Source organism: Nicotiana tabacum, chromosome 3 (assembly GCF_000715075.1).
Source record: "Nicotiana tabacum cultivar K326 chromosome 3, ASM71507v2, whole genome shotgun sequence".
In the NCBI taxonomy this organism is placed as follows: domain Eukaryota; kingdom Viridiplantae; phylum Streptophyta; class Magnoliopsida; order Solanales; family Solanaceae; genus Nicotiana; species Nicotiana tabacum.
Window position 1 is genome coordinate 191,878,017 of NC_134082.1, and position 16,249 is coordinate 191,894,265.

Below are 16,249 nucleotides of genomic sequence, written 5' to 3' on the forward strand. Positions count from 1 at the left end.
GCAGTAATTAACTTCTGCAGAGCTTCATCAACAGCTTCAGCATTTTCAAATTGAGCATACTCGTTTATTTGAGATCCATCGGGAGTACCCTCACGAGATTGTCGTGGAGAGTCCTGCGGAGTAGGAACTTGAATGTTAATGTTCTGTGGGTCTCCCTGACTTTGTTGGTTCTCTTGGTTTCCTGGGGTGTTGTCATTGTTATTCGACATAATTGATGTAACAAGGAAGGTCAAGTTAAAAGAAAATAGATTATCAGATTCCCGGTAACGGAACCAATTTGTTTAACCAAAAAATAGAATTTCAGTCAAAGCTAGAATTTAGAAGAACGCGGATTACTGATAATCAAAAGAATATGTAGAAGAGAATAATTTGGAGTAACCAGAATGTAATTAGGAGAAAAACAAGTGAATTAGAGTATATTTCAATTGTGTCTGTCTTTACAAGTGACTAGATACCTCCATTTTATCGGTGTCTTGAAGATATGCGTTTCCTTCAAATCATAATGAGGCTATTATGAATAATTAAAAACATTGAATGCTACATTACACAATCATTGTAATCAATACAAATTCTCTAACGTATCCGGTATTTAATGTCTATCGAATTCTGTATCTGCTCTTTATTATGGTCAGATCCGTTCCTTTTGATAAATGATCTAAATAGGTACGGGTGCTGAATCCTTCCCGTGCCTCTTCCTTTGCCTTTGCTCGTTTCTATTGTTGCCCGTGACTCTTCACTAATTATAATTCTTTGACTATTTGACCAGTCCACGTGTCTCAACATATATAAATTCAATTTTTTTCCAATACACTCATCCGCTTCACTAACCGCTAGGCTGTTTTTTCATGTCGATGTTATTAGCAGCCAAAGCAAAGAATGCACATCAATAATAAAAAGCAGTTCACTAGTTTGGGTGGAAGCAGGATGGATCTAGTCATGTTTTCTCATCTGCGTCATTTGGATAACTTATTTGTCTTGACACATTCATGTTGAACATGTGTCTTATAGGTGTTCATACAGTTCTTTGAAATATATCTAAAATTAGAAAAAGACTGCATATTCTTATATATTATATGAAATACTTAAATTAGTTACATATACCCATGTCAGGAAAAGAGAGTTTCTAAAGAGTCTTGATCCGTCTATTTCATAAGGTCCACACATGCTTCCACTGCACAAACGTTTCAACTGTTGCATACCAACGAGCTGATTAGTTCGAAATTTACTGAACACCCTAGGTACATAAATTTCTTAGAAGTTCAATTTTTTTTTTAACTGACAATATATAATTTTGTTCCACCATTATGCTTCATCAATTTTGTTTTTGTTCCACCATTATGTTAAGTTACATGTAAACAATAGGTAACTGTTTAAAACAAGCATGATCTTACAACCTGAAAAGAGTAAATAACTTGCAATAATAAGTCAAATTACACTAAATAATGTTTAAAAGGAAAAGAATTACACTGCTTCCAGTATATATATCTTAGACCGTACTAGTATTATGACCTATCTCGTTCACACTTTCATAGCACTAAATATTATATATATATATATATATATATATATATATATATATATATATATATATATATATATATATATATATTCACACTTTCATAGTACTAAATATTAGTCCAGTATCAATCATGTGAATTTGACGTGCTTGTCTTTGTTCATAGAGTAAGTGCAGAACAGTCACACACTTCCTTTTTCTATTTTCTTATCTGCTTGCATTATTATAGCATCATCCCAACCAACCATTATCCAGTGCCCATGTTCTTCCTTTCTCTATCAGTATCCATTTAGCATATGTGATATGGCTGAAATTATATTACCTTAATAATATGCGTATTCATCAAATACGAAGCAGATAAAACTATCAAAATTTGCAGTCTCCCTAGCAATTGTTCTCAGAAATTTGAAGGGTCCAATAGATGGCTTTCTATGACTACAATGGTGATGCTGGTGAGTGCCACTTGACTCCTTATTTCAGTGCCCTTTATGATTATAATGCTTTTCCAATTCAGTCTTCAATATCATATTCTTACTATGGATATAGCAATTCAGAGCAAATTGAACAGAGTACTAATTACAATTACTACTACACTACTCAAATGCATCCACAATTAAGTTACTCTGTTCACAATTCTACTGAGCCAAAACTTATCCACTATGAAAAGGCTGCTAATTCTTTGGAGACGCGATACATAATCTCTGATTCAACTAAAGAACATGATGACACTCTGTTTGAAGAATATGATCCAACCCCTTATGGTGGTGGCTATGACATGGCTCAAACCTATGGCAAATCCCTTAGCCCCTCCAATAAAATCTGTTATCCTCGATCGGTTCCTAAATCTAATGGACTTAAAGGATTCGAGTCTTTCGACTATGGATCAATTCCTTCACCCTATGTAAGCCACAATAATCAGCCAGAAGAACCTCAGGATCAAAGCAAAGAGATGGATGTCAAAGATGAGCGAATGCCTTTATCTGGTGTCAAAGAAAAACCCATTCTTGAGGATGACATTCTTGAAAAACCAATAGTACCTCTTCAACAAGATAAAGATTTTGTTGCTGGAAATGGAACTATAGGGGAATATGGATATGATTATGGGAGGCAATTGCAGCAAATTCCTTATGGTTCAGGCTTGGAATCTATGGATTTATGTGAAAGCCTATTTGGTTACTGGCCCTGCTTAGCCAAACAAAACCAAAGAAGAAACTTGAACTATATAAACAGTTCTGAAGATAGCAGCAATGAACAATGGCAAAGTACTGCAGATTATCTTTTTGGGAATCCCTTTGGATATGGTGGTAATGAAAGATATGGGAATTCAGCTTATAGCAATCAAAATTACTACAATCAGCAACAACCTTATTTTATGAGTGATTGTTAAGAAATACCTTATCCAATTTGTTCAAGAATAATTGTAGCAAATGGCCACACTTCATTTGCAATTTAGTACTAGTTCCTTTGACAGTTCTGTGCTGTTTGAAACATAAGGCTGAAGTTAATGTGACTCAAGGGCTAGTTTACAAAAACAAAGTATCCAGTAATTTCCATTTTCCTCGCCCCCAGAGCATTTGTTCAGCGGTAATAATGCAGCACGTATGTGTTAGGTCAAGTGTTCGAACCCTGTATCAAACAGAGGCTGGTATTTAAGCCCACAGGATAATGAACAACACTTCATTCTCTCTCCAAATAATAAGATATTTTACAAATTGCTTTCTTGTGTGAATCTTGCTGTAATCTAGTCTCTGTAGTTTATTTATTAATTAATTAATTAATTTATTTTGTTATGCTGTTATTGTCATTTAGTTACTGTTTTATATCCTGATTGGCCAAGCTGGCCAATAGTGCTTTTTTTCTCGAGATCAATTTTTTTCCCCTAACTTTAGTTGTTTGGCCAGGCTTCTCTGGGGGAAAGTACTTCTGGGAAGAAGCAGAAGTAGTTTCTGAGAAGCAGAAAAAAGTAACTTACTCCCAAAAGCAAAAGCAGAAGCAGTTTTGTTTTTTCTTCTTACCTAAAATACCTTAACAAAATATAATATATACCAAAATAACCGTTAAACCTAATACTTAGGATATTAATGTATAAGTATTTCTTCTTATTTTTAGATAACTTTCTAATATAGAATGACTTTAGGGGTGAATGCTTTTGTATTTGTTGAATGAATTTTAATATATTTAATTTATATTAAAAGAATTAAATACTTTTTTATTTTATTTTCATTTTGTACTTAAATAAAATGAAAAGATTTAATTATTGCCTGTAATAACAAATTTTTGAGATTATTTATTTACTTATAATATTAACTATTAAGTAAAACTATTCATATCCTTATTCGTAATTTGTTACTTAAAAGCATTTTCTGAAAATCTTGGTCAAACACAAATTATTGCTCAGAAGTGCTTTTTAAAGTGATTAGCCATATACAAATTATTTCTCTCCAAAATTATTTTTTTCAAAAAAACTTTTGAATTAAGCACTTATCAAAATAAGCTGATTTCTCCACGTTTGCCAAACACGGTATTAGTTATCTTGGTCCAATTTTATTTATCTAGATATAAGGTACGTTTAACTAAAAGGAGATATTCCTTAGGTGAAACCTCTAAGCAGACATGAGATTAACTAATTATGAGATATTAGCAGGACAAATAAAAAGCAAAAACATATAATAGTAGTTTAAATCTAGTGGTTGAGAGCTGGAGCTCATAAGCTCTTAAGCTCACATGAGCTTCACACAATTCCACTTTGGTGGACCTATGTGTAGGCTAACAATTTTTAAATAAAAAAAAAAATATCTAGCCATCTAGGAAAATAAAGTTGGCATAGATTCATAAAAGCAACAATAACAAATTTAGTGTGATCCCACGTAATTTGTCTCTACTTTATGAAGCTAGAGAGATTATTTCCGATAGACCTCGGCTCAAAAAAAAAATGAAAAAGAAGCAAAAATAACAAATAGTAACAACAGTAAAATAGGTGATATAAAGACAGAATAACCGAAGCAAATGAGCCAATATATAGTAAAAGAAACTTACGGATAAGAAGATAAAAACATACAAGACTAATACTAATGTAACCGGCATGAAAAGGAGACACTCACGCATATATACTAACCTTCTACCTTAATCCCCAACCTCCATACTCTCCTATCAAAAGTCATATCCTTAGTAAATTGAAGCTCCGCCATGTCTTGCCTAATCACCTCTTCCGAGACACAGTTAGCATAGAAGAATTACTATTATTTATTGTCCTGCTACAGATTAAAAGAAAATTTAATCATGATTTGCCTGAAAATGCAATGATCAACCTTTCTCTTCTTTCAAACTCAACAGCTGTTAAACTTTCTTTTTTATTTATTTACTTTGACAAACTGTTGCATTTTCTTTGACATGTCCTCTTTGTCTTCCTTTGATAATAGCATGGTTTGCTGACTTGCTGATTGTACTACCACTTAACGTTCTTAGGAAAAAGATTTTAGGGGAAATTTAATGGAATAACTAATTTTGTATTATGAAGCAATTATTATTTCTGAAAAATATAAATGAACGATAATAATTTACCAAGATTTTTTTTCTTCACACAGTCATTGATTTAATAGAAGTGGGCATATTTTTCATGATTCAATATTCTTTGAACGTAAGCTCTTCAACAACCTTATTGGAGACGAAGGGATATAAGGTTCTAAATAAAACCATAGCGAATATAAATATATTGTAACAAGTTTAGAGGTTTGGAAAAGTTAGAGCAATGTCACAAGGATGAAACATTAAGAATAGCTAATTATATTTTTTTATTAATAAAGAATGGAATGAGTGGAAAGGAAAGTCAGGTTTAAGACAAGCACAAGACATTCCAATCACTACATGCACGAAAAATAATTCGGCGAGGCATAAAAAGTCATAAAGAGAAAGAAAGTGGTTGCCTAGAATATCATTACGAATCATATCTTTTATTAATTAAGATTACTAGCCCCTTGAAAAAGCTATTTTTTATACCATGGCATTTTTTCTCTGTCCCATGCTTTGTCTTAATGCCCGCGATTTTGGGTACTTTGTGGCAAAAAAATTTACCCCTTAATACCCCTCCCACGACCTTGACCGTCTATGAATTTGTCTTCTATTTTATTTTATTTGTTATAATAAATAATCGCAAATAAGTATTTGGTTCTTTACAAATTTGATGCCAATAAATATGCAAATCTATGCCGACAGTTTACACAATTTTATACAAATAACATGTATTACTCATGTAAGGTTGATTCAGAGTGAAATTTGAACATTTTTCAAGTGAATTAACTTCAATACGGATTTAGTTTTCTTATTCATTTTTAATACTTTAGAGAGAATATATAATAATAAGAATAAATGAGGAGAAAGATTCAAAGTAGGTGGAACCTCGTAGTTTCCGTCAAAAGAGATTTTGATGAAAATAACAGATAGCAGTTCTAAGTTGTAATTTATGCAATTCTACTTGTGCCCGTGGCAGCTGCAACTGCTTCTTTCTGGCATGATTGGCTATCACACCATGTATTACTAACCTTTAACCCTAAGACAATTGTCTGGTGTCGCCTATACTTCTTATTTTAGTATGTACCTTTTCTGCCCTTTTCATGTCAGCCATCTAAGAATTGGATTTGAGTGTAATTGGGTATAATTACACAGTTTAGTATGTTTATTTGGCCAAGTAATTACTTGGTCAGTATAAAATTGGGTGTAATTGGAGGGGTGTAATTACACTCTCCAATTCTCAAGGGGGACTTGAGAATTGATGGTAATTACAAGGTTGAATTTTAGTTTCTTTCCCTTTTATTTTAATTTTAATTTTTTTTCTCTATAACTTTTTATTTATATTTTTAAAATTTTTAAATTTTATTTTTACTTTTAATTTTTTGTTTTAAATTTTAAAATATATTTTCTTTGTGCATTATTTATATTTTATTTCTCTACCTTTACTTCTTGTGATCCTATGAAATTGCTTATATTTTATTTATTTTATTATTCTATTTTTTGAAATTACACCTCCTAATATTAGAAATAATGAGTCATTAACAAACTTGGATAATGAGTGATGCAATTAAAGTGAAATTTCGTTATTGAATGTGGTTATAAACTTAATATATTTCCTAATCTTAAGTTGTAGTGGAACTTACTATTATTATGTTGGAATTTGACATATGTTAAACTATTTTTTGTATTTTAAAATTATATTATATTCATGGTTCCAATTTACTTGTTTTAGTAGTATTGGCTCATATTGCATGTTGCTCATTTTTTAGTTAGAATTGATAGATTAATTTTGTCAAACATCTGAATAATGTTATGACATTATATTTATAAATATTAATTTAATTTATCAAAAATGAATTCCATGTTATTTTACAAAACGTATGTTTTTAGTTCTTGTAAGTATCTAAATTAAATATTATTAGTTTTGTAAGTACCTAAATTAAATATTATTTATTTAGAATATATATAATAATTATTTTTACAATATTAGTTATAAATATATGATTACTAATTAATGTATATTCACGAAAAATATACATCTTAAATACCAAATATAATATCATTTATACTTACAAAAATTTGTAGGCATATATTTATTGTATTAACTTTTAAGTTTTGATAATTACTCCATTTAAAATTTTATCTAACTGTGTTATTACACTAGTGCAACCAAACAATAAACTTGTAATTACACTGTAATTACACTATGACAAACAAACATGTAATCATAATTACACAACTATGTAATTACTAGGTCATGTAATTACTACCCTAATAATTACACCAATTCCAATTAGCTGGTAGCTTCCCAAACAAACCCATATTATGCCCTCTTGTCATGGCCCCATCTCATTTTTTTTTAACCCTTTTCACTAATTAAATGGTTACCCCACTTGAGTTATTGACCAAAATGACCATAGCCGCCACCTCAGAAGATTGTGAATTCTGATTTAGTACTTCATACTTATATTCTTTTGCCTTGAATACATCATACATGACTGCTTTGAAAGCTGAAGAACATTAAAATGGTGGACAGAAAATTATCCCAAAAATGGTATGACACAAGTTGAGAGATTTATTGAACCTTTTTTAGATTAAATGAGATCCTATTATACTGGATCTTTAACTTTTTACTTGCTTAAACGGGTTGATGAGGAATTCCTTATTTTTGTATTAGATTATTTCGATACTTACAAATAGCACGCAATTGTCCATTTGTGAATGTATGCATTGTAACAATAACATTGATAATGAATCTCAGTTGTCTATTTATCAATGCATTAAAAAAATGTATAGACAAAACCTCTCGAAGTTCAAATTATCCTAGTAAGTATATGTTGCTAACAAATGCCCAAATCATAGTGACCAAGAAGGTACTTTGGGAAATGATTGAATTTATATTCTTTTATAAAATACAACACCACATTTATAGGGACAACATCTTGAATTATTAAAAAGGGTAATATGGTAAATTAGTCAGACATAATTGAGGATATGGCCCACCTTCTCACACCATAAACCTTGTTAAAATCGACCCTTTTTTCTTCCTTCCTTTGAACCATTTTTACACCACTAGCTAATCCATGGCCAACCTTCACAGCCTCCTCAAGATATATACACTTTTTCTATCCATTTTTCTCTTCTCTTTCACCATTTCCTCAGCTTCAATCCATGATCTTCTCAGAAGCAGGGGCCTCCCAGCTGGGCTATTCCCAAAGAATGCTGTAAAATCATATGATCTTGATCAACATGGTCATCTTCAAGTCTACTTAGACAGTCCTTGTGTTGCAAAATTTGAGACAAGGGTGTTCTTTGACAGTGTTGTGAGAGCTAACCTTAGCTATGGTGGATTAATTGGAGTGGAAGGTCTTTCTCAAGAAGAGCTGTTTCTTTGGTTGCCAGTGAAAGATATCATAGTTTATGATCCTTCTTCTGGTTTGATCTTGTTTGACATTGGTTTGGCTCATAAACAAATGTCCCTTTCTCTCTTTGAAGAGCCTCCTATTTGTAGTCCTCAAGGTACCCTCTTTAATTTCTTTCATTCTTTATATAACGTTGTCAAAAATTCATTAATTCTTGATTCATTAGTTTGTCTTCTCTGATCTCCTTTTATCACAACTACTAGTTATTGTTTTTCAAGAACTTGTTTTTACCTTCTATTATGTTTGGCTATATAAGTGGTCGGAGCATCCAGAATTTAAATTTGACGAGTTTAATGTTTATGTTACCACCACTGAATTCACTGCATATGTTCCGTTCAGTTGAATCCCTCGGAACTACGCAACATCCGCCTCTGGAGTGGTGCTAATATAATTGGATCTGAAATTTGTTTGTTCTGAACCTAATAGAAGATGCAAAATATGTGTTCTTTCTAACATCTAAGCTTAAATTTCATTGCAGGAAATGCAGGTGTGTTAATGAAGAAGGAAGGAAGGAAAGAGACTGGATTTCAGATTGAAAGATATAAAGATCTTCCAGTCAGTGGAATCTGATATGCTTCCAGTTTTGGTTCTGTTTTTTAAATTTTGGCTTTGGCTTTGTCTCAATTTGAGGATGGTTGAAGACTTGAAGCTTGATAAAGATAAAGTGCATTGAGGTTCTCATTTAGGTGCTTGTAGGGTTGTATAAAGTGGAAACTAACAGTATAAAGTTTTGGAATGAAACTGAGAATTTTGAAATCTTCATTTTAAATAATACTTGCCTGTTGAAATTGATATATCATGAGTCATGAAATACCCAAAGCAGAAATATATCGTGTGAGCATATATGGTATACTTCTGTCCTAAAATATTCACTTCCAATTCAAATCATTGCCTGCGTTGGCTGCTACAACCATTAAATCCTGGCCTATCTGACTCAAAATGAAGACAAATATAACATGAATAATTAAGGTAATGACATTTATGACAGTTAATTTCGAGAATGACCAGACTTCAAATAAATTTGGTCATAGTCAAATGGAGTATAAAATAACACATGTGATAGGGGCGGATATAGCTTTTGGCGGCCGGAGAAGGTACGCCAGCCAATTGCATATTTTCATTATACTAGAACTGTGTGCATATATGGTTGAAAATCCGAAAAGACTATATTTGATCATGTCATAAATATTCTCCTCCCTTTTCAGTGCCTATGACAGGAGTCCGGTTAAACAACATATTTTTCTGAGTTTTTAGGTATTTTTAAAATAAATTTTACATATTTTAAAATTATATAATAGTATTATAAATCACAATAACTAATTAAAATATAATAAAGTTTAAAAAAAATGTGATCAAGGAAAACTTGCTTTACATGATAGTGTCACAGTATGCAGAGGAAGTGACTAAATTGATACATGGTCCAAGCTATGGTCAAAGATAGAAATACAATTTATCTCTCTATAACAATACTTCACTATAAAAACCAAGTTTTTCCGGAACCAACTATGTTTTATATAACAAAATTTTACTATAACATTAAAAACTATTCGGAACAAACAATAAAAGAGTTCTGTTATAGAACTGTAAATCATGTTAATTATGTTGTAACTCATTGTTATTGTGCATATGTAGAATTACCCGTGAGTTAGACATAACTTGTAGCTAGGTAGGGTCACACTAATGTTTAGGGCACTGGAAGAAGAAATGAAAGAAAATCTGTAGCACCATTTTAATGTGTATCCATTTCTGCAGCAACATGCATGATGAGGTTTATTTGCATTGCTGTAATTGCATGACCTATTATATCAATTATGAGGGGCAATGTGGGCCACAGAAATAATTTGTAATCTTTAAGCTTGAAAAGACCAGGGTGGCCTGTAGATCCATGTGTTAATAGTATCAATTTTAGACTTTATACTAAACTTTTGCTGACCAGCTACTAGCATTGGGTCCACAGGTTTGGTCAGATTATTAATTTTGATTGAATAAGAAAAAATGTTAAGGAAGATAGTAATTATCATAATGGATTTCAAGTTGATTATTAAGCTTCTTGAAGAAAAAAGAGAGATCCTCCTAAATCAGATTTATGCTATTGATTTATGAAAGGAGACAATGAAAATGATATAGGTGGTTAGAATAGCGTCAAGTTTGTTGTGCAATCTTTTTTCATCTTCCTATCTTTGTCCTCTATATCTACAAATATACAATTTCCATTATTGTAGTTTTGGATCTTGTGTAAAATGACTTTGTCTAGAGCTGAAGCTTTGCTGGTTAAGACTATTTTGTTTTTTTATTCGCATTATTGAACTTTAATTTGGATCTTATGTCTCTACGGTTTCCAATATTGAAGTCTTGGATCTTATGTAAAATGCCTTTTAGAGATGAATCCTTCGCAAATCAAGGACTCTTTTGTTTTGTTATTTTTTCATTTCACAAAATAAAAAAGTTCGGGTTAAATTTCATAGACAGTCATTCAATTCTATATTTATTGCATCAAAGTCATAAAACTAAATTTGTTCCATAAATACGAGTAAGAAGTAGAATTCACGAGAGCCATAGGTTCCCCTCATCTTGGCACTTGGGCTTAGGCATGTGGCTTGATGGAAAAAATTTGGTCATAGACAAATATAACCTTTGTTAAAATATCTTCAACAGTTTTACCAAACTAAAATACTATTAGCTAGATATATGTAATTAGATTAGATTACTTAGCCATCTAAAATAAGCAAAAGCTTGTCATATATGTGAGTAACTTAACATTGAACCCTGTAAATGTCTGAATTGGAAACCAAAAGGAGGAACAAAATCAGAATGGTATGTCTCAGCCCTGAGTATGTTCAGTTCTTCTTCGTGTGACTCGAATATAACAAAAAATGGAAGCAATAAGGGCAATGGCAAAGCCTTCCAAGGATCAAGTCTCCACCGGCCATGGACTTGTCAAAAGAGTGATGAGTCCTTATATGTATGATTGTCGAAGCCTGATCACCTTTTCCTCCCTCAAACGGCGCAGGAATTGGGGCTAATATCAAGGTGTCTAATCTACTAAGCGCGTAAGCATTTAGCATAAGCAAGACCAACTGAGCTAAAACTAGGCAAATGTGGAGAAACCTGAGCCTAGCCATAGGAAATATGAAGCTTGGACGTAGGAGATTTTGCCAAGTCCTAGTTGTGCAAGTATTGAATCCTATTAATAGAGGAAGACAGACTGAGAGAGTCTCTTTCGTGTTAATATTATAAAAAGGGTAGGTACACTTTCCATGGTCTTAAATTTTGAAAATTTGACGTCCAATTTGGTTTTCCAAATGGTCTTTGTTGGATTCTTGACCTGTTTGGGGATGATTTTAACAAGGGCAGGTTATGTTTGAGGCAGGTTTGTTTTTTGAGAACGACACTGGTCAGAGAACAGAGAAGAAAATAAGACAGACAGTGTTCACACGTCTAATATTGGTGTCTGTTCAATATTTTATTCCAACCAAGAGCATACTTCACTGGTCTTATTTAACTGTTTCTTGAGCTGGAAGTGACCAAAAATACTAAACATATTTTCATATCTAGAAGCCAAAAAATGTGAAGTCTGGATCCCACCATGGAATATTCAAGTCAAAAGCATATTATATTCAAAGTTGAATTAAGTCAAACTTGACTGCACGAAAAGCTATAGACTTAAGATAGAAGAAAGTGATTAGAAACATATGATATGTTGCTTCAGCAATATTTGGATGAAAAATAAAAGAGTTCACACAAGCTCTTTTCAGACAATTTGGATACAATGGATTTTCATCTTTTAATGATGGAAAACATGATTAAATCCTTTTGACATTCATAACCAAAAGTTAAAGGTACTCTGGCATTTCTCCAAAAAATCTAATTCCTATTAGAATATATGGTAAAAGAGCACTCAAATGAGACTAATATTACTAATAATAAGGAACTTATGCTGCTGCTAGTTTCTCTAGATGCCGCGGATGATTTCCAGCAAGATCTCTCTGATTTGATGAGCATCAATTAGTCCTCCGCGAACCACCTGAAATACATAGAAAGATAAACAAATTGGTTATGTTCTTATATTGCAGGACACAGAGTACAAAATATTAAGCAGGATATCTTTTCTGTGCTATTACAAAATCTTGATATCCTTAGGTAATGGTTGTAAATTGCTACTAAGAATCTTACTTTTTAAACAATATGATATGTTTGCTTACCTCCACAGATGAAGTAACAAGAAAAGCTCCTTTAGATGCAGTGACACTGGTGTCATTGAGATCAAATCCAAGAACATTCATTGCCTCCATCAGTTTAGTAAATCCACCTCTTTTCTTCTGGCAGACTATCTTCATCCAAAGCTTATTTGTACCAATGTGAGCCACTTGAACTTCAGGCTGTTTTATGAAAAAAATAATGTGTTTAAATGTCTGGTACTAGTAGATTAGGAAATTAAAGTTAAACTGAAGAATTAAAGATTGTAACTTTGGTTTATAAATAAAGTTGCCTACCTCTATGCCCCAGTTAGCCATCTCCTCAGCAGTATCAAGAATCTCTTCACTTTTTCTCTCCAATTCCTCTCCATGAGTTGCCTCCATTTCTAAAAGCTGCTCACTTAGGTTGTTTACATTCGTTTGTAGCTCCCTAATGTAAGTGATGGCATCAGTAATTATGGTTTCTTTTGTCATCTGAAATCAGAAAAGAATTTAAGATTTTAGAAAATGGTTTAGATACATTCTTTAAAAAAATGTCACTGGGATTTATATATTAGAATGAAGGGTTTTGATTCATTGCATTTGTAATGTTTGGGACCAAAGAGCGCAATTCAAGAAGCCTTTCACTAAGTTTTTGACGCCGCCTCCTCTCAGCATCAAGGTTCTTGGATTTGTATTCTCTAACTTCTCCCTCAATTTGCTTCCTTTTATCCATTTTCCCTCCTATTTTACTTCCTTCAGATATGTTTGAATCATCAAATGGAGTGTTAGGGAATTCCATTTTATCACACTTAATTATCATTTAATGCAAGTCAAAAAGAGAATTGATCCAGTATGTTAAAATGGATTCCTAAAATTAGAAAGGAAATCTAAAGAGGGAGAGCAGGTGCTAATGATTAATCTTGAGTGCAGCACAAAAAAGAGGCACTGCACTGGTTTTTGTTGAAGGCAGGCAATAGGTTTATATAGGTGCTCCTCACAACAGAAACATTTCTTGGTGGTGGGAATCTTCTTGTTGCAGTTTGTTGGGCATTTCCTAATTGATCATAATGTACTTGGGGTGTTTTGAAAGGACTCATTTTTGGCATGAGAAAGAGTGTGTGTGTGGAGGTTCAGGCACTACAATATTGCTTTTTTGGCCTTAAAACTTTTCAATATTGCTGAACTATTGGAGAAAACTCATATGCTACTTCATAATTAACTAGTGATAACAGTGACTGAATGGAAAGGCCGACATACTGCCGAACAACTATGCCTTGATCCCAAATAGTTGGGGTTGGCTATCCTCATTAGTCACTATTTACGCGCTAATTGTCAACTTATCACAATCCTTTTCCTTTATAAGGACTTATATAATTAGCTACTGCTCCTGGGGGTGTAAGCATACATTTTTAGGTTCGAACCTTTGATCTCCTAAAGCAAAATCGCATGACACCGCTTTATCAAACATGCATCCGTCCTTGACTACTCCCTCCATTTCAATTTATGTGATCCTATTTTCTTTTTAGTTCGTGCCAAAAAGAATGACCACTTTCCTTATTTGGAAACACTTTACCTTTATGTAACAATTTATAACCAAACAAAATATATGTGCCTTATTTTACACCACAAGTTCAAAAATCTTCTTGTTTTTCATAAACTACGTGTCCAGTTAAATAGGTTGACATAAACTGAAATGGAGAGAGTATAATTTTTTAGATCTTTACATAAAGAGGTTAAAGAGTGGCAACTAAAAAAAGAAAGAAGAATGGAAGGGCGGGAGTGTTGTTCGTTATGTTTGTGACTATTATGTGGTTGTTACTAGTATTAATGGCACAAGAAAGTACAAATGAGTGACCAGAGCTGCTTTAAGCAGGAATTTTTATTCTCATTTCACCTTTTCACTACTGACAAGAATAATATTTTAAGTACAACCTGATTTTGTAAAGCATTAGAAAGAGTTTATGTTATTCCAAGCATGTATTCTGTACTTTAACCGGTATATCTTTGAACTTCACTATCCATTTTCAGAATATTTACATGACATGTTCCACTTGGTAATCAAGGTTTATCAGAAAACACGATATCGCTATTTTGTGGGTTAACCAAGAAAATGAGGGATTTTTAGTCCTGATTGTTACTCTTTTTCTTTAAAAATTACAGCTTAATTTGTTCCAAATACTATATGTTATTTTTCCGCTTTTATTCTTTTCACCTTGCATTTATTAGCAAGTCTAAAGGCAAAAGGAGTTCAAATTTAAAATACAAAGAATTTATTTCAAAGAACTGATGGTGTAAAAGAATTTACTCTATCAAGCTATCGAAAAAATAACTACAAATAATTATTGATAATACATAGAATTAGTAATGTGAAAATTAGGCAGGTAACTATTAGACAAGTTAAATTACACTGATATACAAATATTTTTTAGATTGAATGCGAAATTAAATTCATTTCAAAAATCTATTCACATCACAAAAACAAAGAATCGCATGTAAAGTAAAAATTCATTTATGCAAAAATTACATAAAAATACTACATGATGCAATACTTACGTTTGATAACCATAAGGTAAGAAATGGTAACATTGTAGATCAATTTGGCGAAGTGGTACTCAGCGCCAAAATAAGCAAATCAGATGTCTACTTCTTCACCTCTCCGCTGTCTCCTCGCCGGAAACAACAATGCACCCATCACAACAACAAAAGCTACCATTACTTCTTCAAGACCCACCTGTCGCACACCCCAAGCAATTGTAGATTATTTTAAAAGATTATCGGAATGCCCCAAATTCCGACGCCAACGCTTCCATTATGAAATTACCGTTCGCCAACTTGCCGATGCCAACCATTTCTCCGGCATTGAAGATATTATCAACAACGACAACAACAATATCCCAGTATAATCCCACAAGTGGAGTCTGGGGAGGATAATATGTACGCAGACCTTACCCCTACCCCGAGGTGCAGAGAAGTTGTTTCCAGGAGACCCTCGGCTCAAGAAAGCAACAAGAGGCGATATATTAGTACTCTCAATAGACTCATAATAAAATAACATAACATAACATAAAATACATAACATAAAATAACAGAATAACAACAATATAAGAAATATAGAAAATACAAAAAAAAATGGAAGGTATACTAATATCCAACAGATAAAGCCCTGCATCAGTAGCTGATCAGTAGCATCCTAAAAGTAACTCCTAACTGGCTAGTCTCACTCTAGTGCGCTGTAGAAATATTCACAACTTCTCTCTAACCTACAACCTTAATGCTCGAACTCCACAATTCCCTGTCAAGGGTCATGTCCTTACTAATCCTAAGTCGTGTCATGTGATGCCTGATCACCTCTCCCCAATACTTCTTAGGTCTCCTTCTACCTCTCCTCGTGCCCACCACAGCCAGTCGCTCACACCTCCTCACTGGTGCTTCAGTGCTCCTCCTCAGAATATGCCCGAACCATCTGAGTCTTGCTTCCCGCATCTTATCCTCTGTAGCAACCCCTTTGGGAGGGTACTACTTAGGAAAAATCTAATTTCCTACTTACAAAATATTAAAAGAGATATTAATAAAAATATTCAGAATAATTTTAGTAGCGGAAGTAGGCCCATGCGAAAAGGTTCAAA

The 16,249-nt window shown here is 32.8% G+C and overlaps 3 protein-coding genes across 3 annotated transcripts; 2 read left to right on the forward strand and 1 right to left on the reverse strand.

Annotated features, from left to right (window-relative positions):
- Nucleotides 1-1,937: 1,937 nt before the first annotated feature.
- On the forward strand, nt 1,938-2,903 carry LOC107822298 (uncharacterized). Its single transcript, XM_016648831.1, has one exon. The coding sequence runs from the start codon at nt 1,938-1,940 to the stop codon at nt 2,901-2,903; it is 966 nt and encodes a 321-aa protein (XP_016504317.1).
- Nucleotides 2,904-8,063: 5,160 nt separating this feature from the next.
- LOC107822299 (uncharacterized) lies at nt 8,064-9,237 on the forward strand. Its single transcript, XM_016648832.2, has 2 exons — nt 8,064-8,542; nt 8,924-9,237. Exons 1-2 carry the CDS (start codon nt 8,107-8,109, stop codon nt 9,013-9,015), a joined length of 528 nt encoding a protein of 175 aa, XP_016504318.1. The 5' UTR covers nt 8,064-8,106; the 3' UTR covers nt 9,016-9,237.
- Nucleotides 9,238-12,150: 2,913 nt separating this feature from the next.
- LOC107822300 (transcription factor DYT1-like) lies at nt 12,151-13,788 on the reverse strand. Its single transcript, XM_016648833.2, has 4 exons — nt 13,222-13,788; nt 12,939-13,115; nt 12,648-12,824; nt 12,151-12,469 (listed from the first exon to the last, which is right to left on the reverse strand). The coding sequence occupies exons 1-4, from the start codon at nt 13,441-13,443 to the stop codon at nt 12,398-12,400; spliced, it is 648 nt and encodes a 215-aa protein (XP_016504319.2). The 5' UTR covers nt 13,444-13,788; the 3' UTR covers nt 12,151-12,397.
- Between the last annotated feature and the right edge of the window lie 2,461 nt (nt 13,789-16,249).

What these genes read in the sequence shown, in the direction of transcription:
- LOC107822298 (XM_016648831.1), top strand. Translation starts at nt 1,938, where the DNA reads ATGGCTTTCTATGACTACAATGGTGATGCTGGTGAGTGCCACTTGACT.
- LOC107822300 (XM_016648833.2), bottom strand. Translation starts at nt 13,443, where the DNA reads ATGATAATTAAGTGTGATAAAATGGAATTCCCTAACACTCCATTTGAT. An exon ending in TGGTCCCAAACATTACAAAT is followed by an intron (nt 13,116 to 13,221) that starts GCAATGAATCAA and finishes TTCTGATTTCAG; the next exon opens with ATGACAAAAGAAACCATAAT. An exon ending in TGGCTAACTGGGGCATAGAG is followed by an intron (nt 12,825 to 12,938) that starts GTAGGCAACTTT and finishes TTCATAAAACAG; the next exon opens with CCTGAAGTTCAAGTGGCTCA.
- LOC107822299 (XM_016648832.2), top strand. Translation starts at nt 8,107, where the DNA reads ATGGCCAACCTTCACAGCCTCCTCAAGATATATACACTTTTTCTATCC. An exon ending in TCCTATTTGTAGTCCTCAAG is followed by an intron (nt 8,543 to 8,923) that starts GTACCCTCTTTA and finishes ATTTCATTGCAG; the next exon opens with GAAATGCAGGTGTGTTAATG.